The 26,437-nt window shown below is 39.0% G+C and overlaps 2 protein-coding genes across 6 annotated transcripts; both read left to right on the forward strand.

The window, feature by feature from the left end:
* The first annotated feature begins 1,137 nt into the window (after positions 1 to 1,137).
* Positions 1,138 to 24,813, forward strand: c17h10orf90 (chromosome 17 C10orf90 homolog). 5 transcript variants are annotated; one of them, XM_089122370.1, is made up of 11 exons: positions 1,140 to 1,295; positions 1,676 to 2,161; positions 7,528 to 7,597; positions 10,617 to 10,693; positions 13,635 to 14,514; positions 16,382 to 16,516; positions 16,837 to 16,979; positions 18,339 to 18,459; positions 19,170 to 19,233; positions 21,527 to 21,647; positions 23,783 to 24,813. In XM_089122370.1, exons 2-11 carry the CDS (start codon positions 1,694 to 1,696, stop codon positions 23,822 to 23,824), a joined length of 2,121 nt encoding a protein of 706 aa, XP_088978496.1. In that variant the 5' UTR covers positions 1,140 to 1,295; positions 1,676 to 1,693; the 3' UTR covers positions 23,825 to 24,813. The 5 variants fall into 5 exon arrangements, with proteins under 5 accessions (XP_088978497.1, XP_088978496.1, XP_039507488.2 ...); XM_039651554.2 differs by having other exon boundaries at positions 1,685 to 2,161; positions 7,525 to 7,597; XM_089122369.1 differs by having other exon boundaries at positions 1,141 to 1,295; positions 7,525 to 7,597.
* Positions 4,181 to 6,467, forward strand: LOC148971542 (uncharacterized). The gene is made up of 3 exons (XM_089122480.1): positions 4,181 to 5,759; positions 5,823 to 6,337; positions 6,436 to 6,467. The coding sequence occupies exons 1-3, from the start codon at positions 4,687 to 4,689 to the stop codon at positions 6,465 to 6,467; spliced, it is 1,620 nt and encodes a 539-aa protein (XP_088978606.1). The 5' UTR covers positions 4,181 to 4,686.
* Positions 24,814 to 26,437: the final 1,624 nt, after the last annotated feature.

The following is a 26,437-nucleotide window of genomic DNA, read 5'->3' on the forward strand; positions in this document are numbered from 1 at the left end:
TAATTAATTTTTTTACATTGTACATTTTCATAAACTCAAACTTCTATAACTTTTTTTTCTGTTTAACTTTCTTACTTTATTTAACTTCTATCGGGAGCCAGTCAGTTTCTGGTCCCATTGACTTCATAGTATATATATTTTTTTCCTACTATGGAAGTCAATGGGACCAGAAACTGACTGGTTCCTGATAGAAGTTAAATAAAGTAAGAAAGTTAAACAGAAAAAAAAGTTATAGAAGTTTGAGTTTATGAAAATGTACAATGTAAAAAAAAAATTATTCATATTTTATATATAGGCTAAAATATGTATTTTGAAAACCTGGGCGACTCTAAAAGTACAAAAAAATCGAAGCCAAAAATCTGAACAAGTTGTGTTTCAAATTGTTTAATTTTTTTTTCTTTAGATTTAAAATAATTCTGACTTTTTTCTAAAATAATTGAATGGATGCTATCTTTTGAACTCTTGGCATGAAAACAAACTGAGGTTTCCAGCCTTCTTTCATGATTTTTCATGTTTTCAAAATAAAGGTCTCAACACGCTTTAGGAGTAATCAATCACCAAATCTGGAAACTAGAGATTGCTTTCAAATGATATATAGTTTGTAAAGATTAGTTTAGGTTTAGCATAGGATATTACTGTTTTTTTGAGTTTTTTTGCCAGGCGGATAATGCAAAAAAATAAATAAATAAATCCAGTAACTTTATAATGAAGGAGGGAACCGAGCCATATCTAGAGACCAGAATATTATATCAGAAATACTTGAAAGTGGGATATTTTGACAACTAAGTAAGCAACTACCCATCAACCACCTACTCGTTAGCTCGTTAAAACCACCCACAATGCCCTTGCGTTTCAGCAGTGAGTTTTGCACTAAGCCCCTGCACTTTCTGAAAATGTTCACATCTAGTTTCCTTTAAACTGAAAGAGAAGAAAATGCAAGTTGTACACTTAGCAGGGTTTCTTTTTCACTTTGGGTTATCTGTGTTAAACTGCACAGTTCACTAAGATGAATGTTAAAAACAACTCAGACCAAACAAAACCCAAAGCCAATGTCTAAGTTGAAAAAGGGGGTATTTGCTGGCTACGAGCAAACACACACACACATCCCTCTCCCAGTGAAAAACAGAAGTTGTTCAGTAAGTCTTTTGTTCATTCAGACTAGCACACACATTTATAGTGATGTCTGAGGGGAGACGGCACCAGTGGCTCCTCTTCACACTGCGAGAGGAATCGTCTCACTGCCGTCGTCTCGTGAAGTCAGATCGTGTCGTCCTCGGAGGGGCCGTGTGACGCAGGTAAACAGTTCTGTTAACCATGCAAGCTCTCATGTCAGTTACTTGAATGTGTTCCTGTGTAGAATTGTATCGATTTTTTGAGAGAACGCCGCAGTATGAGCTCAATTAGGACGTCACTGTAAAAAAAACAACAACAAAATCTATAAAAACCATTTGCAAATCATTAGAACTCTCTCTAGTCTGCTTTTCTGGTGAATGTATCCCATTTATCAGCATGTTTTGATGTATATTTACAATAATGGAGAGCAGTAAACGCATGAATGTTGATGACTTTATGAGAAGACTCAAATCAATGAGCTCAATTAGGAAGTTTGTGATGAATTCAAGTTTGCTGAGATGAATTTTCTTTGTCTTTTTTATGGACGACGTGACGGTTGCAGATACTTCAGCCCAACAGCATGAGTCTCCTTCGCAGGTCCTCATCATGGAGGAGGCCTGGAGAGCGAGGTCATTATGAGGGCCCTGTGGCGCAGGTGAATGAGCCCCGTCGCAGAGCTCGTCCACAGAGCTGCATAGAAGGTGGCAGGATGGACAAATGGCTTCAGACACTAGAATCACGTCCTCTTCAGAAGAAAACACCTCAGTTTGCGAACAGGACCTGTTCAACACCGGTTCTCCCAAATGAGATGACGGGAAGTACCCCACTCTGTCCTGACCTCTCCTCTCTCGGCAGGAGGAATCAGAGCTGTGTTTGTGAGAGCCTGGAGTCTAAAGCCATGAGCAATGTTCACATTAAACCTGCTCCCGGTGCAGAAAGAGCTGAGTTCTGTGCCCTCGCTCCGGTTCACTTCGGCTGGCTGCCCATACAAAGACATGTGATACTGACGGACATCTCTAACAACAGCCAAGACAACAGCAGGTGCCAGGTAAGAAAGAATAATGGGTAACACTTTATTTGAAGGAGTGTGCATAAGATTAAGGTTTTTGATGAAAACATTCCAGGATTTTTTTCATGAAAATGAACTAATCTTTTTTCGAGTCATTTGGTTCATTCAACGAACGAAATGAACGAATTGACTCGGAAAAAGATTTGTTCATTTTGATGAACGAGTTCGAACAGGAGAGTCACGAACGCGTATCACAGAACAGAGCCAGGCGAGCATTTGAGCTTATAAAACTTAAACTTTGTTATTATTTTTTAAATGAGCGATCGTTTCGCTAGATAAGACCCTTATTCATCGTCTGGTGTCGTTTAAAGCCATTTGAAGCTGCACTGAAACTCTCATTTGGATCTTGAACCGTTTGGTTCCCATTGAAGTCCATTATATGGAGAAAAATACTGGAATCTTTTCATCAAAAACCTTAATTTCTTTTCGACTAAAGAAAGAAAGACATGGACATCTTGGATGACATGGGGGTGAGTAAATTATCAGCAAAAGTTTTGTTTTTTTAAAGTGAACTACTCCTTTAAGTTCAGCCCTATAAAAACAGCAAGATTCTAAACTTTAACCCTTGTGCATCCTTGTGGACATTTTTGTCCTTTTCAGTTTTGTTTTTTTGACCACTTTGTCTGTGTTAAAGCTAACTGCAAAAAACTTGGCACAGGTGTGTATTTTTTATTGGAATTTTACTATTTCACCGTCATTTTCTTAAAAAAATATTTTTTGCATTAGGTACAAAAAATACTCCCTCTCAGCGCCTTTTGGACAAAAATGTCCCCATTGAAATCCATTAAAACTGCCATTTTTAATCCCCGGTTCAGTTAACTATAAAATTATGCAATCTTTGTTAAGAGGCTTTCATTCTGATGGCAAGGCTTCAAAATTTGATTTTTTACTATTTTTTTATCAGATGGTGTAATTTTTTTTAAGTTTGGCCTATAAAACAAATGTCGCTTTATTCCTGTTTTCTGGTTCGGCATATTATAGAGCCAACTGGATAAATTATGCAACGATATTTGTGTCGGTGTGTTGGTATGGATGTCAGAGTGTGGTTAGTATGTGTGTTATAAAAAAATATGTGTGTGTGTGCGCATGTGTGTGTTTGTCAGACTGAGAGAGAAAAACTGCAAATTCAAATCCAATCACTGTGAGCACCAGTGGGGTTTTGCTGGCACCCAATGGGGAAAATATGTTACTACGCCCAAACAAACTGTTACCGAAAGCTCATTTTTTGAGATATCATCCTCAAATTTGGAACACAACCTATTTAGATTTATGGCTTTGGTTTTATTGTAGTTTTGAGTTCAACCTGATTTATAAAATATATATTTTATATAAAATATGTTTTATAAATAATTTTCATAAACTTATACCTATATAACTTTTTTTTGGATTTACTTATTATTATTTTTTTTTTAATCTGCAAAGGGTCTTCTTTAAAATGATACCAAACTTAAGTCTGTGCTCCAAAGCGTCACATTTTTATGACAGTTTTTTGACATGGACATTTTTGTCCTCTTTTTACCTATGTGTAACTTTTTTTAATTGATGCACAAGGGTTAAAAAAAATATATGGAAATAAGATTAAAGATGTAATAACTGATCTGTGGGAGTTCCATAATATGTCATGCTGTTGCTGTTTAGTGCCTCACTATGGTTTCTATACAGTATCAAACTAGTTTTGCTCCTAAGTTCAGAGTGATTGAGTCATCCGCACTGGAGATAAAAGCCTTCCGAGTCCTGCAGACTATCTGCCACCACACTGCACAACAATCACTCTCACCTCCACTGGGAACAAATCCCGGAAATGAACAGCCGAGCTCTCAGACCTGATTTACCTTAGTGCCAACTGATGCCAGAAAGAGAGAGTGAAATAGAAAACTGAAAGGAGGGAAAGAGAGAAAAATATCTGGATGACTGTCAAGTACATGAACTTCAGTGGCTGTCTGGGTGCTGCATGAAGTCGAGATAAAACCGCTCTGTCAGCAGGTGCTTAGATCCTGTCATGATTCTGCCTTCTTGTCTTTGATTTTCTCTAGTCGTGAGGCAGGATCATGACAGAATCATGTTTTGTGTGCAAGCGCATGGCCTGTTTGGGCCATGTGCTTGTGTTGTCTCGTTAACTTACCCCGCCCCCTTGTTATCCTAGTCTTGTGATTATTGTCTAGTCAGTTTCACCTGTCCTGGTCATTAGTGTTCCCCTTTATAATCCCCTTGTGTTTGCTGTCCGGTGTCGGTTCATTGTTTGAAACATGCTGTGAAACCTGCCGTGAGTTCTGTTTGTTGTTTTGTGAAGTTTGCAGTGAGTAATCCCTTGAGTTAACTGTTAATCCAGAGTCTGTTCGTGTTTTAGTATTGTTCCTGTCTTGACCTCAGTTTAAGTCTAGTGTTTGTTACCCAGTCTTGTTTTGCCCCCTCGTGGGCTTTGTTTTCCTTTTTGTCCTAATAAACCCTGAGTTCATTGAACACTGTCTGCGTTTGGGTTCATCATCCTTCCACTTCATAACAGAATGAACCGACCAAAGAAGAACCCAGCAGACTGTTTGTCTTTCCCCAATAGACCACAACCGGCTGACCAAGAATTATGGTGGCAGTCGGCCATCGCGGATAGTAGAGCTGGAAGACTTCCATTTCCTCCCCAGGGTGAGTTGTCCCTGCGGAAGTATGCTCAAGTCGTTGAAGAAAAGAGATTCTTCCTGCCTGAGGTCCTGGTTTCTCGCTATTTCATCGCCGGTCTCAACTCTCCACCTCCGTTGACTGAACGGGAGGAGCTCACTCGTCGCCCATTTCAAGCTGTGGTGGATAGCTTATCCCGGAGAGAGTCACAGACACCCACAAGCTTGTCACCACCTGCCAGGCTGCCAGTGATCCCGGAGGGTCACATTTTAGCCGTGGTTACGCAGGGGAACCAGGCTCACTCCACTTCGGCTCCCGACGCATCAGCTGCACCCGCAAGTCTCCGTGGCAAGCGAGAGAGACGGCTGTCGTGGGAGTCTACTTCGGAGTCCTCTTCAACTGAGACCACACTTCCTGTCGTGCTTCCCCAACCGGTCACAAGCCTGGCTATGTCCTCTGCTCCACGACCCAGGAAGAAGAAGAGGAAGAAGGGAGCCTCTGGTCCTCTGTCTCTGTCTCTCCCAGAGCCCGCTCCAGCAGGCGCCGTCCCAGAGCCCGCTCCAGCAGGCGCCGTCCCAGAGCCCGCTCCAGCAGGCGCCGTCCCAGAGCCCGCTCCAGCAGGCGCCGTCCCAGAGCCCGCTCCAGCAGGCGCCGTCCCAGAGCCCGCTCCAGCAGGCGCCGTCCCAGAGCCCGCTGCGGAGAGAGTTGCGGCCGATCTAGCCGCAAGAGAGATTCTGCAGTCGGTTTCTGCTCGTCAGGAGATGCCCATCTCTCTGGCTGCCAAGACCCTGTCTGACTATTTGTCCAGTCTGATCAAGATCCTCGAAGTGCCTGTCCTGTCTTGTCCCGAGCCCACTGTGTCTGTAAGCGCTGTCCCTGAACCTGTGTCTGTAAGCCCTGTCCCTGAACCTGTGTCTGTAAGCCCTGTCCCTGAACCCGCTGCTGTAAGCGCTGTCCCTGAACCTGTGTCTGTAAGCGCTGTCCCTGAACCTGTGTCTGTAAGCGCTGTTCCTGAACCTGTGTCTGTAAGTGCTGTCCCTGAACCTATGTCTGTAGGCGCTGTCCCTGAACCTGCAGCGGAGAACACCACTCCCAAGTTGGAGAGGTTGATCGTCGGATCAGAGTCACCTTCGGTGAGCTCTGTCCCAGTTTTCCCTCTGCGATCTCCTACCACACCCCCCGTCATGAGTCCAGCTTCGTGTCCATCGTTCGCTGTACCCCCAGTTGCTATCCCTGTTGTGACTTCCACTGTTCCCAAGACCTCGTGTGTTTCCCCGGTCAGTCCTGTCTGCGCTCAACCCCGGTCCCGGACTGTTTCCCCATTTGTCCCTGTCCCCACGGTCCCTGGACTTCCGTTTGTTTCCCCTGTCTCCCCTGTCATGGCTCAACCCCGGACTGTTTTTCCCTTGTCCCACACCACTCCTCCCAAGCCCGCTCGGTCCTCTCATCCTAAGTCCACTCCCTGTGGTCCCAGGACCCCTGTCCCGCCCACCCACCCTGGAAAGTCGCTCAAAGACTCTGTGCTTCCTCCACCTCCTCTGCCTTGTATGTTGTTTTTGATGTTTCACCCCAATCCTGTTGTGTATTTTTGTATGCCTTTGTTAGTTTTTGCTATGTACTGTTGGTTTGTATCTTTGTCACAGTCTGTCATGTCCCGTGTTTAATGTCCCCTTGAGGAGCGTCTGGAAGCCGCTCCTTAAGGTGGGGGTTCTGTCATGATTCTGCCTTCTTGTCTTTGATTTTCTCTAGTCGTGAGGCAGGATCATGACAGAATCATGTTTTGTGTGCAAGCGCATGGCCTGTTTGGGCCATGTGCTTGTGTTGTCTCGTTAACTTACCCCGCCCCCTTGTTATCCTAGTCTTGTGATTATTGTCTAGTCAGTTTCACCTGTCCTGGTCATTAGTGTTCCCCTTTATAATCCCCTTGTGTTTGCTGTCCGGTGTCGGTTCATTGTTTGAAACATGCTGTGAAACCTGCCGTGAGTTCTGTTTGTTGTTTTGTGAAGTTTGCAGTGAGTAATCCCTTGAGTTAACTGTTAATCCAGAGTCTGTTCGTGTTTTAGTATTGTTCCTGTCTTGACCTCAGTTTAAGTCTAGTGTTTGTTACCCAGTCTTGTTTTGCCCCCTCGTGGGCTTTGTTTTCCTTTTTGTCCTAATAAACCCTGAGTTCATTGAACACTGTCTGCGTTTGGGTTCATCATCCTTCCACTTCATAACAAGATCCATTCGGGACAGATTTAGGAAGGAATAGATTCAACCACATCAGAGCCAACAACAGGATCACAACAGAGCTGCAGGGCCCGAATCCTAAAGCATTTGTGAACCGTGCATATTTTCACTTTAGTCGTTTTATGCTCAAACTTCAGTAGAGTTTGGACACACACTCAAAATGTCTGAATGATCACAGGTGATAGTTCATCGAGCTTTGTTTTGAAGCAGTGATTTGGAGCAAACTTCCAAAGTCACATGATTCAAGTAAATAAGGCTTTGTTACATCATAAAAGGGGGCGGGGTCAGGTAACGAGACAACACAAGCACATGGCCCTCTCAAAAGGTCATGTGCTTGCACACAAAACATGGGTTTGTCACGATCCTGCCTCAAGACTAGGGAAAGAATCAAGGACACGAATGCAGAATCGTGACTGTTCCACTAATGCTTTTGTTATCTAATACAATCCTTTAGCGACTGATCATATCTGTCTGTTGTATGAAGTCTGTGTGTGTTCTTCCAGCAGAAACTGAAGTCTCCCATCACTCCAGTGTTGCTCAGCACTCCTGATAAACGTAATGGACCAAGACCAAATGGTGCGTATTGACTATGACGGCATATTAAATTTCTGAATGAACAGCCTGGCGGAGGGCACTAGTGATTTATGTCTGAAGATTTGAGTTTTACACAGTGGTGGTATGAAATAGCATCGATAGCATAAGATTTTTGGGGTAAAAATTATCAAAATATCACTATTAAATGAGTACTTAAAAAAAAAAAAAATATATATATATATATATATATATATATATATATATATATAAAGAGTTCAGATGCAAAAGCCTCTAAATGCCATTTGAAATTTTCTTCTTTATTGATGATTTTTATCAAACTTGTATATTTAAGTTCAGTAATTTCACTTAAATAACAATTAATAGGTAATTATCATTGCCATTTAAGTAAAATCACTGAACTTAAATATACAAGCTTGATAAAAATTATCATTCTAGAAGAAAATTTCAAATGGCACTTAGAGGCTTTTGCATCTGAACTCTTCATATATATATATATATATACTGTATATATATACATATATACACTACTACCGATCAAAAGATTTATGTCAGTAAGATTTTTTGTGTTTTTAAATGAAATCTCTTCTGCTCACCAAGGCTGCTTTATTTGATGACAAAAAAAAAAAGACAAACAGTAATATTGTGAAATATTATGACAATTTAAAATGACTGTTTTCTATTTAAATATATTTTAAAATGTAATTTGAAAGCTGAATTTTCAACATCATTACTGTTGCTGATTAAACATCAGTTTAGTTTTCAGTGTCACATGATCCTTCAGAAATCATTCTAATATTCTGATTTTATGCTCAAAAAACATAAATTATTATTTTCAATGTTGAAAACAGTCATGTACCACCCCCCCCCACCCCCCACCCCCCGAAATTCTATGATGAATAGAAAGTTCAAAAGAACAGCATTTACTTAAAATATAATCTTTTCTAACATTATAAATGTCTTTACTGTAACTTTTGATCAATTTAACTCATCCAAGATGAATAAAAGTATTTTCTAATTTCTTTCCCCAAAAAAATAAAAAATAAATTCTTACTGACCCCAAACTTTTGAATGCTAGTGATTAATGTTACAAAAGCTTTCATTTCAGATCATTTCTGAACTTTCTATTCATCAAAGAATCCTGAAATAAAAATGTAAAAAACAGTTTTCAACATGGATAATAATCATAAATGTTTCTTGAGCATCATATTATAATAATTTCTGCAGGATCATGTGACACTGAAGACTGGAGTAATGATGCTGTAAATTCAGTTTTGATCACAGAAATAAATTACACTTCACTATATATTCACATAGAAAACCACTGTTTTAAATTGTAATAATATTTCACAATATTACTGTTTTTTTTTGTATTTATTAGGCATTTGATTAAATTAGGATTAAATTACCATGTGTAAATGGGAACGTGTCTCCCTTGTCTAGTTGTGATCCGATTATTTGATAATTTTATTAAATAATTGCAGCCTTGGTGAGCAGAAGAGACTTCTTTTAAAAACATAAAAAATCTTACCGATCTAAAACATTTGACCGGTAGTATATATATATATATATATATATATATATATATATATATATATATATACTACCGGCCTATACTACAGCCTATTAGGGCTGTGCAAAAATTAATTGCGATTAATCGCATCCAAAATAAAAGTCTGTGTTTACATAATATATTTGTGTGTGCTGTATATAATTATTTTGTATATATATATACCTATGCATGCATGTATAGATTTAAGAATTATTTGCGCTTAAATTCTGTATATATAATAATACATAATCTATATTATATAAATATAAATATTTTATATATGAATAACACATTTTCTTAAATATATAAATGCATGTGTGTGTATTTATATATACAAAATAATTATATACAGCACACACAAATATATTATGTAAACACAGACTTTTATTTTGGATGCGATTAATTGCAATTAATTTTTGCACAGCCCTAATATATATATATATATATATATACACGTTTTTGGAGCCAAGGAAGGGTTTTTGTAGATTGTTTAGAGCCAGGGACAAATTGTTTGGAGTCAGAGACGGATTGTTTGAGTTTAGAAGCAGATTGGTTGGAGTCTGGGAGCGAGGAGTATTAGGTTTTCAGTCTCTTCCTCAATGCCGTTGTCGTCCCAGTTCTCCTGCTGCTGCTGCTGGGATCTTTCTCTCAGTCTGTCAGCAGGTGACGAGCGTATAATGATGCTGCCACAGCGTCAGTGTAATTACAGTGGTGAGAGCAGGACCAAGTCAAGGGGAAGGAGGAGGAACGAGGAGCACTCTCTCCGCCGCCATGAGTGTTTACATCAAAAATGTTTGGGAATTTAATCTCTCTTTTTTGTTTTTGCAATTGCATTTGTTCATTTTGATCAATTTTGATCGATTTAATTAACACACCCTCAACTCGGAAAGCTAAAGCTTCCCGGTGTTTCCCACTGGTAATAAAGAGCATAAATGCGTTGTTCTTACATGACTCAAAGGCGACCACTCAACCTGACACACAACACCTGAGCAACTGACAAGAGTGTGTGCCGTGCTGAACTGCATACTGGGGGCATGCTGGGAAAATAGCTACCTGTCAGGTGTTAGCTGCCAGTGTGAAGTGCGTTTACTTGCCTAAAAAACGACAGCAAGAAACAGTTAGCTTGGCGCCTTAGCTGTCAGACAATGCCATGGCAACGCTGACAGAGAACAATCCATCACGCCGGGTGGCAGAGCCTGTCTGTGTCTCTTCTGTCGGATTAAAATCTCTCCTTCTCTCGGTCTCGCTGACACCTGTAAGTGATGCAGGTTAAGTCAGTCTAAGCAGACCTCTGTTGACATTGTAAACACACACAAGCAGGAAGATCGGCCTTATTATGACAGGAGTGGCAGGAAATGCAGTTGTATTTACAGTGTACGCAGAAAGGCATTGGAGATCTCTAGTTTTCTTCTTTTTTTTATATTTGCTTTCTTTTCTCAATGAGAGACACTGACAAATCACCCCAAAGTGGACTTTTCTTGTTTTATTCAGAACGGGAACCTGTGAGACCTGAACCTGCAGGCTTTAGATACTGGAGGACACCTGATAAAACATCCATCCTCCATCAGGTTAGTATATAATTAGTTTGCTTTATAGGAACTAACTTGCTGTTAAACCATGCATGCACCAATTATGTTTAAGCCTTGTGTTTTGTTGAAAAGTCTTTTGTTATCCCTTTAAATACTTTTAATATGGTCGTCTGAAATAATCAAAACCCAATAGGCAGATATTAGCCCTGACAAGTCTCAAAGGAGCCGCGCATTTAATATGAAAAGAGGGTCAGCATGAGTGTTGGAAATGTGTTTTGTTTTATTATAAATGAACCTCAAGGAATAAATTACACTAATAACCACTTTACTGTATTAAAATATCATGCAGTATATGAGCCTGATGTTTCACTGTTTAATATTATGTATAAAATTGGCCTTTGTGTCTCTTAGACCCTAAATAGAGCATGAAGGGTAAAGTAACAGAGATGTGTGTTTGTTGTCCTCATTGTTATATAGTATTTAACCAAAAGACACTGCTAATGTAGATTTGTATGATTATATGGTTCATAAAGCCTTGCTGCTTCTGATATCAACGTGATTCAAAAGCATGTTGATGCCAGTAATTGAGTAATACCAGTGTCTATTTACACTAAGTGCAAATAGTCAACCCTGTTGGCAAAGGCTATTTCCACTAACTCCACCCACCATTGCTCTAGATATCTACTAGTTTAGACTCTACCTTGTATATATGTACATACAGTATATGTAAAATTTATTTTACAAATATTTTAGCTAATTTTAGGATGTTAACTGCCACCAATAAATGTGTTAAACCTTATTTAGCAAAGCATTTTACTATGATTAAATCTATTCCACTACAAATTCAGTCCATAAAATAAAATAGATTCGCTATTATAAATAGTGGATTACTCAGTATTTCGTTTATGCATTTCTTTCTCCAGACAAAAAATGTTCAAAATTAAAAAAGATCAGCAGGACCTCTGTTTGAGTTGACACGGATTGACCCAATTGTAAGTTGTGTGCATTTAAAGTGCTAAAATAGATGTTCATTGAGCCCTAGAGATATATTACACTCTTGATTAAGTTAGTCTATGCTGTGCCTCTGTTCCTCAGCAGTGTTTCATTTAGAAACACTAGTAAACGTTTTTTAAAAGCATTGTGTAATCAGATACATGCTTAATTTCACATGACCTACACACAAATCAATCTCAACGCAATTAAGCAGTTTATATTGATTAAACTTTAACTTTTTTCTATGCCACTGGGATGTTGTATGGCCAAAGAAAGTGTAATTGTGAAATAAACTTGATCCTGTTTCAGTATTAACAGAAATGCTAATGCTTCCTCTGTTTGGATTTAGAGGTGTCTATTTGTATCGGTGTGAATCATACCTGTGAGTGTGTGAGTGAGAACAAGCTTGTAAATCATACCACGTGATATAAAAATGCAGAAAGTTTTCTGTGATGAGTATAGGGTGACCACCTGCTAATAAGCCCAAGGGGGGACAAGGGGTATGTTTCTGAGGGACAAGGTGGGACACTGCTTGGCGCGGCGGTGCCCCCACCCCACGGGCAGACTCTGATAGTGGTTTACCCATATCTAGAATTGTTACTATTGCCTTACTGTTTGTACATGAATAATTGTTCAAAAAAAGCACATACCTTAGCACATACATTAATAATGCCCTATTCCCTAAACATGTTTTGCTGATAGGCTATATGCTGATGCTCATGATAGGCCAACCAATGTGTATTTTTTTTCTAAATAAAGATGAATATTTTGAACATTCAATGAATTGACAGATGCACTTCCACTTACGATTTACTTTAGCTATTTAATTTTATTTATTTTTCATTACAATTAATTCACTTTAAATAAATAAAAATATAAAATTATAGGATTAACAGGAATTTTAGTTGCTCAACACCACAGGAATAGTTTTTAAAAAAGTCGAAAAAAGTCTAAACTCACAACTCCAGAGGTTCACGGAACGAGAAGCTGCGCTGTCATGACAACAATGAAAAAGTTGACAACAACCTAGTCGGCAGGTCACGTGGGAGTGGCAACCAGTGTTGGGGAAGTTCACTTTCTACATGAACTAGTTCAAAGTTCAGTTCACACATTTTAAAATGTTAAGTTCAAAGTTTGCACAGAAATGTACGATTTTTGCCATCTTCACCGACCTCGTTATAAAATCCGTTTAAATTATCATACGACGCCTTTGTCAATGGTGGCCGCGGTGCGACACTGATGGCTTGTGTTGCCAGATTGGGTGTTTTTTCGCTACATATTAAGCCCTGTTTACGGTGAGTTTTAGCCGGGTTTTCGCCTGGAAGGCTCTATAAAAATCTGGCACCCCATTAAACTGAGAGAGCGTGCGTTCACAGACACCGGAATGAACGAGTTCACACGTTCATCAGGACAGGCAGTAAAACAATACGTTCAGTTCACCCAAAATATGAACGAGTTCTGAAAATATGAACGAGTGACCGACTTTTTTTTTCTTTTTGAGAAAGCATTGATTATGCGTGACACGGTCTCAATTTGCGGGACGCATGAATTGGGCTTCAAACGCTGTGCGCACACGCGCTACGCGGGACGGGTGGTCACCCTAGATGAGTACGGTAGGTTAGCGTGATGGGATAAAGTATAGAGTTTGTACAGTATAAAAATCACTAATGTCCCACAAAACATAAAAACCCAACGTGTGCGTATATACACACACACACACACACCATATACTGAATGCTCTGCTGTGATTTTCATGATATAATAAAGAAGTGCCTCAAATTCAAACTTCATGGAACGTAACCGAATTGCCCCTGAGTGTTCCAAAACTGACGCGGTCGCTATGGAAACGGTGGAACGCTCGGGTTCAGAACGAGGCGAGTTGTTACAATGTGGATTCCGTAAGCGTTATTGTGCCTGCAGGAGGCAGAAAGAACCTCTTTCATCCACACAAAGCCCAATTCAAGGGATTTTGTTTTTTTGTTTCCAGGCTTCGTTATCCGCGAGCTCCGAGGGAGGACGAAATGGACTGCAGGCCTGGAATCCTAAAGCCAGTTTTACCAGCAAGGTGGAAACGGGCCAGTCTCCCCCTCATCCCGACCACCCCGCATTAAAAGATCCCACATGCAGACGTGGAAGTGCACCAGAGTCATTGAGCTCCTCAATATCATCCATCACCATCACTTCCAAGAAGGTCACACACACTTCAAGTCTTCCCAAATCCGGGCACCTGAGCTCGATGGCGACTAATAACCCTGCCGCCGAACGAAGAAAAGCCTTAGTGGTCAAAGTCACCGAACAGCGGATGAAAAGCACCAGCAGCCAGAACCTCGCTCTGACCCCCGGCTGTAATCATGAGGAGATTGACCACGGCGTGGTACTGAGGAGAAAGGCAACTATTGTGAAAATGACAGAACAGAGAGAGCATTTCAATCGAGAAAAGCCCAACACATCACATTACAGGCACAGCTACTCTGAAGGACTCGATACCAGTGAATCTAAAGTCCATCCCTCGCCATTAAACCCAGTATCTTTAGAGCCAGGCAGAAACCAATGGAGGTCCCAGCACAGATCCAGCCTGTCTCTTTACCTCAACAAGCACAGCACCACAGAAGAGGAGACCAAGCCACTTCGAAGGCCTCTCAGCTGTGACGCAAGCTGGTTTAACCACACAGAACATGGCGCTAATGCAGTTACAGATCCAGCATTTCACAACAAGAGCTCTCCTGTTGCCCAGAAGACAAATATTGACCTTGTTAGTTCCAGCAGCTCTGAAGCAAGAAGGCGCTCGACCTCCAGGAGCTTAATGAAGGAGGGATTTGAGGAACCTGTTTCAGAAATGAAACCTCTCACGCTCCTGAAAGTGTCAGGTACTAGCAGGACTCTCAGCGACACACACTGTAAGGCGACTTTGATGTATAATAGATGAGTATTATCGTATGAGGGTTTTTAATTGAGGCAGATACACATTTATGTGACGCACTGCCCTGAAACTGGAGATTTTTTCTCCTGTCTCTCTTTTTCTGTCATGTGTTTTCTCATCTTTTCATTTTCCCACGCATCCCCATGCATGCATAATCTATTTCTACCCTGCTTTCAATACCGGTTTTTGAGCTTCTGTGGGAATTTAGAGCAGCTTCGCATGGAGAAGAATCTGACAGCCGCTGAACACGCGTTTAACTATCTGAGGACATGCTACTGTTTCAAATGATGTAATTTACAATTACTTCAGACTTCAAACCTCTAAGAGATAATGTTTAGAATTCTTTACGATTAAAAAGCCATTATTTACTTTATATGTGATTAGATTTTGAGTTGACCTTTTAGGACATTTGCGGGTAATATTTTCTCTACGCTGTAAAAAAATAATGTTGGTTTAACTTAAAAAAGTAAGTAACCTGGTTGCCTTAAAATTTTAAGTTGATTGAACTGGAAAAAATGAGTTAATACAGTGTCATTTCAATGGTCTTTATGCCCAGCTGCACTACTTCCTAAACTTCAGCCAGCTCCTTGTTTCCTGTCTGCCATTATTGGTCAAATTAATTAATTCAGGTGTGCTTGACCTCAGTTGTCGTGGCAACAATAATCAGACACACCTGAATTAATCAATTTGGCCAATAATGGCAGACAGGAAACAAGGAGCTGGCTGAAGTTCAGGAAGTAGTGCAGCTGGGCATAAAGCCAATTAATACAAAATCATCAGAAACTCAAAATAATAAGTTATCTCAACTAAATAAATTATTATATTAATAAATATATGAATAAATTATCATTTTTTTTACAGTGTAGAAAATGACTTCAGGGTGGGAAAAAACATTTCTCGAGATCTCGAAAGACCAGAAATATAATAATGTCATTGTGTTTTCACATCTCTCTCTCTCTCTCTCTCTCTCTGTCCAAAGGCCGAGAACATATTCTACACAAGTATGCTAATGCAGACTTGAATGCATTGCAAATGCACCGTCTCTAGTTTAACATTGTAAATATGTCAGTAATAGCAGCAGAAGTATATAACGTTCTGCCATAGTACACTCTTAGAAAAAAAGGGTTCATTGTGGGTTCTATATATGAAGCATAGGGTTCTTTACTCGACCCCAAAGAACCTTTTATGCTAAAAAAAGTTTCTATAATGACAAGAAAGAACCCTTTTTTGCACAAAGGTTCTTTATAGGCTATTATTCATTCATATATTACATTATTCTGCAACATTTTGTAGTTGTAATTATTGTTTATTAAACTGTTGTAGTAACTTAATAACACATTTTAATCATGCTGATTTTTGGAGGAAAAAAAACTCGTGTGATATTGATTAACTACATAAAATGATATAAATATATACATTTATACATATCTTGAATTTTGTGATCATTCATAAATACATTTTATGGTCTTGAAGTTTGTCAATAATATGACATATTAAATCCGGAAAGGACAAAACAAATGATAATGAATGAACCCAAAAGGTTCCATATAGAACCCTTTCCTTTTTCTTATTATTGAAGTTTTAAAAAGGCTTCTCTATAGGGGTTCCAAATATGTAGCGCTGATAGAACCTTTTAAGATTCTATAGAACCTTTTCTTCTAAGAGTGTATGTAGCATACTTGCATCATTTTTGTTTCTGAATGCATCAACAAAGTCCAGCTTGCCTAGCCAGAAGCGTCTGCATTCCCGTACACACGAGGAGAGTGTTTCAGGCCGACTGGACTCTGGATGATGCTCACTGTCTTTGTTCTCAGAGAACTCGCCTCATCTCAGCGCAGACGCTGTCCTGGCCCTGAACGCTGCTGCGGTTATCGCCAACATAAAGCTGCAGGCCCAGCACAGACAGAAGGATGAGCAGACACAGACTACATCCCACACCAAAACAGCAGGTCTCCTGCAGTCTCCTGACCTTTGGCTTCCTCAAACACAAACTTCACTTGACACTGACATTTAGCAAGATCTAAGATCTTATATAGACATAGACAACACTGAGAAAATCATTGTCTTTGCATTCTGGACATGTTAGTATCAGTGGAGTTTTTCCTGGATTGCTCTTGTGAGCTGTTGCACGAATCCTACCTAAATGTTAAGCGTTACAGATTGATGTGATTTTATGACTGCTATGACGCTGCCTATGTAGGGAGGGTTTTTTTTTTTAAAACAGACCTCATGTTTCATAACAAAATATGTGTGTGTTTCTCTTAATCAGTGTCTTTACCTGAGGATAGAGGGAATAATGAAGAGGCTGCTGGCGCTGATGGGAAGAACAAAATGCCTCCAGCAAGTCCATGTGTTGCGGTTGTTCCGGTTGAGTCCCAAAATGTTCCTACTGAAACGGCATTGTCACTTAGCGTGAGTTACTCTGTTGTTTGAAGGTACTTCTGCCCTAAAATATTCTAGACAGCTATTTGTCTCAATAGTTCAGTTTTCCGTTTATAGTATTCTATATGTAAGCGATAAGGTACGAGAGGCTGCGCTGTATCGTTAATAAGTCACGGCTGAAGGGCGTGATATTATTGGTTGTTAGGCTCGACGCGATGCGGAGAAACCCCTTCAGCCGTTACTTATTCGCGATACAGCACTTGCCTCGAGTACCTTATTGCTTTTATTAAACGGTTACCACACAATAAAAATATTAAAGTAAAAGAAATGTATTAGTGCAACTTTCATGAAGTAAAATCACTAAAAGCCGTCCTTCCGCTAGAAAAAAATAGTCCCTGACTGTGAATAGCAACAACGTTCTAATGTGTAAGATCGATGTAATAAGTTTAAAAACAACGACATAACTGCAGTGTTGCGCAGTGATACATAGAGCCGTTGGGTGAAGCGGTCATAGCCGTGTTTTATCATGAAAAAAGCACAGCTATTGACCAATCAGATTCAATGATTGGAACTAACCGTTTTATAATATTGTACATTTTAGAATAATAATATTTATATATAAATATGTGATTGATTTTGGCCTTATAGGACATTTCAGGCAAATTTTCCCTCTAAAATGGAGGATTTCTGGGTGAAAAACTGTATTTTATATATTAACATTTACAGAATGCGAAAGACTGGAAATCAAGAGGACAGTTTTAATAATTTGGGTTGTTTTAAATTGGATTTGTTTTTATGTTGGAAATAAAACAAATCTGGTTATCTTTTTGTTGGCAAAGTGTTAATATTTCCTTCCTTGCAACATCCAATTTGTGTTTCAAAAATATTTTATAAAGGAAAGGTATAGGCTATTTCATAGTAAGTTAATCATTTCCATATATAATTTTATTTTTACTTCAGTAAAATAAATATATATATTTATTTTTTTTGCTGCTGCTGCTGCTGCTGGAAAATCCATTTTAAACATACTAAGCTGTTTTGGTACATGATTTATAGCTGGTTTATAGATGGTCTGAACTTAGCTTAGCTTGTGCAAAAATGGTCATTACCTGACTAGAAATAAACCAGACACCAGCTTATCATACGGCTTGAGCATTTTGAACATGGAAGCTCGACCAGCTTTAATGATCATCGTCTAAAACAGGTCTCCATTTCTTCTCCATGAAGCTTATTGCTGTCTAGGAGAAACAATCGAGATGTTAATGAGATCACTTCTAGGATTTTCCTGATGTAGTTTTGAACATTTTGATTTCCACATCAAATTATAAATCCCAAATTTGAATTGAATTGCTATTTCGCCCCTTTAATGGGTTGTCTCTCTGTGTGCAGGAAGCTTTAGCGATGAGACGGCCTGATTTCATCCAGCGCTCACAGGCCAGAGTCCGAGCCCTGGAGTGGAGGTCGCAGGAGAGGCAGAAAGCCCAGATCTCCCCCCAGAGCCCCGAGCGAGGTGCACATGCTGTCACATGCTGTCAGCGAGCCGGAGGCTGGAAACCAGTCTTACATGTTCAAACCCAGTCGAAATGAACAACACTTTCATGTCCTCAATACTCAGACAGACTCTGTTTATCAAATCAGCTTTTGAAATGAGAGCAGGGAATGTTCATAACACTGAAGAAACAATATCAGGGACTGTCATACAGCCAGTGTTAAAAGACAGGAAATATCGCCCCCATCTGGACAAATATTGCCTTTAACGTGTGTGTGTGCGTGCGATGGCCAGCTAACTACATTGTTGTTTTATGTCCCTCTTTTTTTCAAATAACTCCCTTAATTGTGATAAAAGCACTGGCATCGTGATGTTTATTGCAAGACCCACACAGAATCTGAATGGCTGTTAACATGGACAACTGAATGCATATTCAAATTAGACAAAATATATTTATATATATATATATATATATAAATATTTTTAGCAGATTCCGGCATGCACAGTTTGACAGCCTGTATTTCACTTTACTGCAGATATTGTTAGAAGAAGACTTGCTTGTGCTAAATAATGTTATTTTTAAAATTGAGTTGCGTACTAATGTAAGGGTCTGCCAATTTATTTTCTGAATTCTTGTGTCCAACATTTAATCATGGACTTTTGATTTTATCATTGAATTAGGGTGCACCTATTCAGAAACCTAATTCATAGTGTGTGTGTTTGTTTTGCAGAAAGCCTTTTGAAATCCAAAGACAGAAGCATCACGGGAAAGGGTCTACAGCTGTGGTCCAGAAGGTAAAAGAACATGCCAGTTCCTGTTTTGAAAAACACTTCTACTGCTTTATTTCTCTCGCTCAGACACAAGCACCTGTATCAGTTGGATCTGTATTGAAGGTGTTGTGTGTGTCTGTGTGGCTGCAAGGTTTTGCCGCTCTGATTGTGCTTTTCACAGCTTGTTTATTTTGCTGCCGCTGAATAAAACCCTCATCCGATTAGATCTGGTCTCACTGTGCTTCCAAATTAAACCTCTTTGATGCACGGCTGGATGGGTTCTGCACGAATGAGTGGCCATGTTCAGAAGTTTGATTTAAGGTGTGTGACTGAATAACACTGACAGTTTTGTTATTTATTTTAGTTAGATGTTTCATTTTTGTTTCTTTTTAAACAACAACAACAAACATAGGCTATCTAAAGGATTTCTTTTTTGCCAGTAAGAAAATACCAATAGCAACATCCGGGAATACCCCAACAACACCCTAGCAACCACCCAGAAAACCCCAAAACATTCTGGCAACCCGCAAAAAAAAAAAAAAAAAAAAAAAAATCAAACACAACAGCAACACCAAAATACCCCAACAACACCCTTGCAACCACCCAGGACACACCTGGCTTTACAACATTCTCGAATGTTCCCAAAATATCCTAGAAACAACCCAGGAAAACTCAACAACATTCCGGCAACCTTGCAAAATACCCCAAAAATCCTTGCGACCACCTAACACACCCAATAGCAACACCCTTGAAAACACACAGAACAGCCCTGGCACTACAACAAATTGGCAACCACCCAAAAATACCTATAAACTCCAAGAATACAACAACCATAGCAACCACCTAACATACCCTAGCAACACCCTTGTAACCACCTAACATACCTTAGCAACACCCTTGAAACCACCCAGAACACCCCTGGCACTACAACAAACTGGCAACCACCCAAAATACCTATAAATTCCATGAATACAACAACCATAGCAACCACCTAACATACCCTAGCAACACCCTTGAAACCACCTAACATACCCTAGCAACACCCTTGAAACCACACAGAACAGCCCTGGCACTACAACAAATTGGCAACCACCCAAAATACCTATAAACTCCAAGAATACAACAACCATAGCAACCACCTAACATACCCTAGCAACACCATTTTAACCACCTAAAATACCCTAGCAACACCCTTGAAACGCCCTTGAAACACCCTTGAACACCCTTGAAACACCCTTGAACACCCAACACCCTTGAAACCACCCAGAACAACCCTGGTACTACAACAAACTGGCAACCACCCAAAATACCTATAAACTCCGAGAATACAACAACCATAGCAACCACCTAACATACCCTAGCAACACCCTTGAAACCACCCAGAACAACCCTGGCACTACAACAAACTGGCAACCACCCAAAATACCTATAAACTCCGAGAATACAACAACCATAGCAACCACCTAACATACCCTAGCAACACCCTTGAAACCACCCAGAACAACCCTGGCACTACAACAAATTGGCAACCACCCAAAATACCTATAAACTCCAAGAATACAACAACCATAGCAACCACCTAACATACCCTAGCAACACCCTTTTAACCACCTAAAATACCCTAGCAACACCCTTGAAACACCCTTGAAACACCCTTGAACACCCTTGAAACACCCTTGAACACCCAACACCCTTGAAACCACCCAGAACAACCCTGGCACTACAACAGACTGGCAACCACCCAAAATACCTATAAATTCCATGAATACAGCAACCACCTAACATACCCTAGCAACACCCTTGAAACCACCCAGAACACCCCTGACGCTACAACAAACTGGCAACCACCCAAAAATCCCAAGAATACAACAACCATAGCAACCACCTAACACCCTTGAAACCACCCAGAACACCACTGGCACTACAACAAACTGGCAACCACCCAAAATAACTATACACTTCAAGAATACAACAACCATAGCAACCACCTAACATACCCTAGCTAGCAACTCCCTAGCAACCACCAAAACACCCAACAACTTTCTGAGAACCCCACAAAATACCCTTAAAACACCAAGAATACCCCTAAAACATGCTATCAACCACCCAACATACCCTAGCAACACCATAGAAACCACCCAGAACACCCTAACAACATTCTTGCAACCACCCAGAACAAACTTATTGAAGTGCATGTACAATTGCCACTCTCTTTCTCAACACTGCATTTTCCTTTCTATTTTCTCTCTGCATCAGTGCTCATTTATAAACAGCGGCTAGTATGTCAAGCATGCTAACCCTGAGCTTTGATTGACAGGAATTATAACCAGCTCCCTGAAGTGAGGAAGAGGAGAGAGGAAGAAAAGAGAAAACAAGACGAAGAGAAAAGGAAACTGGCATCTCGGACCAACAGGCTGCGGGCAGAGATCTTTAAGAAGGTACTGTTTGTGGACATATATAGGGCTGATCTGGGAGCAGAAGTGAAGACACTGATACAGGTCCATCGGTAATCATTACCTCACGGGTGTGTGTGTGTGTGTGTTCTCCCAGTGTGTGGGATTGCATTTTTGAGTCGGCGTTAACTGGTTCAACAAATGAGATTAATTCTCAGCATTAATCCTGAACGTGAAGCTTTTCCAATATGCCGTCACAAGGTATTCGGTTATCTTCACGAAACTGCTCTAATTCCATCGGACCGGAGAAGGACGACTTCTCTAAACCCTTTCCACCCCTTAACTATCGGGATTGATTTTGCCCGATGCATTTTGTTCCTAAACACCTCTTACTCTTTCAGTCCCTGCATGGCAGAGAGCTATATTCAACAGAAAACACACATTTCTAGGCCTCATTTGCACATCACTCTGACTCAAAAAGCTTTTGATTTTGTTTATATAATTATTTGCAGTGTTTGGTTTGTGAAGCACTGCTATTTGATTAATAAATCCTTATATAGCTGTCCAAACAGGTGCACACAGTCAATCAGAATATATTTGGTGCATATGATGTTTGGTCATGACATTTTGTGTTAATCTGTGACACTGTTTTGGGGGTCTCACAGTTTTCTGAAGGCAAGAAAGGAGACATGTAGGGTCCGAATCCAGTGTTGTGAGCACTTATGGGAGACTGGCCTGTGTCCGATGTGAACGCTTTAGAGTCAGGCACGTGTGTGTGTGTCTTATATTATAGCTCATAGAAGATTCTCAGGAATACTTGATTCTGGTCAATCTTCATAAAAAATACACTCTTAGAAGAAAAGGTTCTATATACATAGAACCTTAAAAGGTTCTATCAGCGCTACATATTTGGAACCCCTAAAAGGTTCTATACACTCTTAAAAAAGGGTTCCTCTGGGTTCTTTAGAACCCTAGGGTTCCATACTTGGCCAATAGAATCTTTTACCAAAAAAATGGTTCTATATAGAACCATTTTGGAGTTCCATATATGAAGCGGGGGATGGAACCATTTCTGGTTCTAAATAGAACCATTTCTTCTAAGAGTGTACCATGTTTTTGGAAATGAAACTGTAATAATACTATGATATAAATAAATGATATCCATTCAGTCCCACCAAAAAAAGCATTGTAAAAAAATAACAATCGACACAATCTTAAGTTATTCAAACTCATCCTGATAGACCACATTATTAATAAAAAACTGCACTTTACTAGAAGAATGACATGGTAAATATTTGACACGGATAAAAACACCTGCAAACATCTGTAATTGTATGGTAACACCAGATACATTTGTATGAAATGTATGTTCACACTTCATTTTAAACTCTGGTAAGTGAATTAAGTTTGGTTGAAATCCCTAATAAAGCTCTTAAAATCTTAAAATTAATCTACTAATTCACTTTTCATTTCCATCACAAACAAATCATATAAAAATATAGCCTACATATTGAAGAAAATTGCAATTTTAAGAACTTATTTGTGATTTTAACACATTATGACACAGTTATAACTTCATAGTACAATTATATATAATATATAGTAATTTGACTGTATATAAATCATTAAATATAAATAGTTTGTACGATTTGCTATGAAGTAATAGCACTATTCAATCCCAGGGTAAATGTCCTACTTCTCCTCCACCAGATGTCGCTATAGGCCAGAGTATCAGTGTATTAGTCAAAAAGTAAAAGCATATTCACACTTACACACAAAAATGTCATGTGGCAATCATGCGTTTCTCCTGTCAGATTATGTAAAACGTAAAAATTCATCCACCGATTCACTTCTTATTCCAGTCACAAACACAAAAAGTGCCATGTATAAGAACTTAAAAATCTTGTAAAGTCAAATATTGTAACGTGTAAAGTAATATGATTTGAACACATTTTGTAAATGTTGGACAGAAGAGAAAAGTCTTTCAACACTCACAAGAGAAACTAAAGTCCCTCAATCTTTCGTAAAACTGCAATGATTGTTTCTTTAAAACACCCAGACATCCAGTATTAATTATGATGCGTTTCAACAGAAACATTTGGCATGTCCAACCCATGCTGACCACAAATTATGGACATTTGGAAACAAAACTGACTAAATGATGTTTTTCTTTTTTACAGAAACTTCTGGAGCAGATTTTGCAGAGAGGAGGAAATCACTGACACCGCCTTGGACTCGTGTTTCTTCTCACTCCACAGTTCTCACACCGGCCCTCGAGAAATATGACATGACAACGGTTATTAATGTTATGGAATAGATCCTTCCAGAATAAAAGTGCCTATTCCCTCTACACACTACGGGTCAAAAGTGTGGAATAAGTACGATTTCGACTTCTTAATGTTTTTTAAAGAAGTGCATTTGTTTGATCAAAAAAAAAATACAGTAAATTACTGTAATATTGTAAAATACTTTACAGTTTAAAAATAAGTTGTATTGCAATTTAATTTAAAATGTAATTTATTCCTGAGATCAAAGCTATATTTTCGCATCATTACTCTTCAGTGTCACATGATCCTTCAGAAATCAAACTGTTATTATAACTGTTAACAGTCTCCAAACTGCATCACATGACACTGATAAACACAGGACGTCTCAGGCCATCAGGAGAGTCTTCGGCTTCTGAGAGATGCTGCAATTGCCATACAGACACATTACAGCTCGCTAAAGCCTAACATCAGAAGAACGGGACAATTGAAGACATCTTAGACACAAGGAACTGTGATCTTGCTCTCAGCCTTGCAGTCGTACGTTCTGCGGGCTCATCGTGACATCAGGAGCCTTTCTCTGTCCGTGTGTCTCCGAGCCATTAGCCGGCAGCAAAAGGAATTTGACCCCATCTGAATAGGAATGCATCTCTAATGGAGCAGTTCGCTCCACGAAGTGAAAGAGGCTTTTGTCCTCTCTCAGAGCGAGCCAAGAGTGTCCCACACGTGCCTGCTCAGACGGGACATGACTGTGCAATAGTCTACGAGTTATAAACCCAGTAAAACTTGATTCCAAAGACCTTATATTATGTCTTTTATTGTGTTTGGTGAAAAATATTTTCATGATTTGTAACATTTTTTCTTTTGTCAAATCAACTTAAATAATAGTAGTTCAGATAACATAATATTTTGAGTTTCTGGTGATTAAATCAGTCTCCTTCATTGTATTAACTCAATTTTTCCATTTCAATGAACTTAAAATTTTAAGGCAACCAGGTTACTTCATTTTTTCAAGTTAAACCAACAATATTTTTTTTACAGTGGGTTTTTGGTGATCCAAACATTACGTGTGTGCTGGAGTCAAATAATAGCTTTCTATGTGAATGTGATGCATTTTAGGCCAGAATTTACGCAAGTACAGAAACAAAGGTGCGAATGCTCCAGTTTATAGTTATTTTTGCATTTAAATCTCCTCCTGGAGATGTTATTCTGGTACACTGTAAAAAAAAAAAAAAATCATGATTAGTAATCACAACATTTTTTCTTTAGTCATATCAACTTAAATAATTTATTTAGTTCAGAAAACAAAGAATTTTGTTTGTCCTTCATTGTATTAACTCACTTTTTCCAGTTCTATGAACTTAAAATTTTAAGGCAACCAGGTTACTAACTTTTTTAACTTAAACCAACAATATTTTTTGACCGTTTTTCATGTTTTATGCCTGATATTCCCAAACTTCCCAAAACCGCTTTGACCTAAAAAGATCATTTCATTTAATATTTCAATAATTGTACAACTCATTTGCATTTCCACGGTTCTCTGATGAGTGTTAATACACTGTGAAAAATAATCTTGTAAAAAACGATAAACTACTGGCAGCTGTGGAGCCAGCATCATACCGTAATTATACAGTGTGATACTGTTTTTGTGTTAGCGCATAGAGCTGTTAAATTAAAGTTTAGTACTGTAGATGACAATACGGTATTTAGCTGTTAATTTCAAAAACAGTAACACAGTGTATTTTTAGTGTATGATGCTGGCAACCACAGCTGTTTACCGTTTTTTTACAGGATTGTTTTTTTACAGTTAGAATGGAGATAAACAAATACAATATTTAATGTTTTTTTTTAACATGTTTTATTTTGATTAGCTATTCATAATCTCATGAACCACCTGCCGTTTCCTCATGAACCTCATTTCGAGAGACCCTGTTTTATTCATTCTTAACTTGGCAGTTTTATTTTAGTATCATTGAGATACTATGAAAACTGTCATAGTATTTCATTTCATTTAGAGTTTATTTTATTTCAAATAATTCAAGTGTTTTTATGGTTTTAGTTAACTAACCGCAAAATGTGATGTAATGGCCAAAGACATCCATCTGTGCACTGCAGGCAAAATTATACAATATTATATTTGTATTATTATATAACATTAATATTCACTTTCTTGTGTCCTGCACGGGCAGCCTCCATTTAGATGCCAGTGTTAAAAATTCCGTTTTCTCCTTCAAATATCCCTGCTAAACCTTTATCACAAAGCATTTTTGTTCTTCTAGGCCGACTATATTTAGAATCTTTTCTTAACGTCATGAGGAATATTGATGTGTTTTTGCAAGAGGTTTTCTCAGTATTCTGGGCTTTGAGTTTGATGATAATAAATTTGACAGGATTGTAAAAGCACAATCCTAAATAACAGGAAACTGAATACATTTCGGCTGGATGGATGGATGAATATTGCTCTAGAGAAACTTCTTCTGGCCTGGGATGAAGAGCCGTGATGAATCATAGCGGGATGTTGATGACTGCAGTGAAACACTGACCTAGAACCAGAGCGAACCGCGTAAACCC

This window comes from Pimephales promelas, chromosome 17 (assembly GCF_988280905.1).
Source record: "Pimephales promelas chromosome 17, fPimPro1.hap1.1, whole genome shotgun sequence".
NCBI lineage: Eukaryota > Metazoa > Chordata > Actinopteri > Cypriniformes > Leuciscidae > Pimephales > Pimephales promelas.

Excerpts from the sequence above, each read along its gene's own strand:
- c17h10orf90 (XM_039651554.2), top strand. The coding sequence starts at position 1,694 with ATGAGTCTCCTTCGCAGGTCCTCATCATGGAGGAGGCCTGGAGAGCGA. Across the intron at positions 7,598-10,616 it reads TAATGGACCAAGACCAAATG|AACGGGAACCTGTGAGACCT; the intron begins GTGCGTATTGAC and ends TGTTTTATTCAG. Across the intron at positions 16,517-16,836 it reads ATCCCACACCAAAACAGCAG|TGTCTTTACCTGAGGATAGA; the intron begins GTCTCCTGCAGT and ends TCTCTTAATCAG.
- LOC148971542 (XM_089122480.1), top strand. The coding sequence starts at position 4,687 with ATGAACCGACCAAAGAAGAACCCAGCAGACTGTTTGTCTTTCCCCAAT. Across the intron at positions 5,760-5,822 it reads AGCGCTGTCCCTGAACCTGT|TGCTGTCCCTGAACCTATGT; the intron begins GTCTGTAAGCGC and ends TGTGTCTGTAAG. Across the intron at positions 6,338-6,435 it reads TCCTCCACCTCCTCTGCCTT|TCTGTCATGTCCCGTGTTTA; the intron begins GTATGTTGTTTT and ends TCTTTGTCACAG.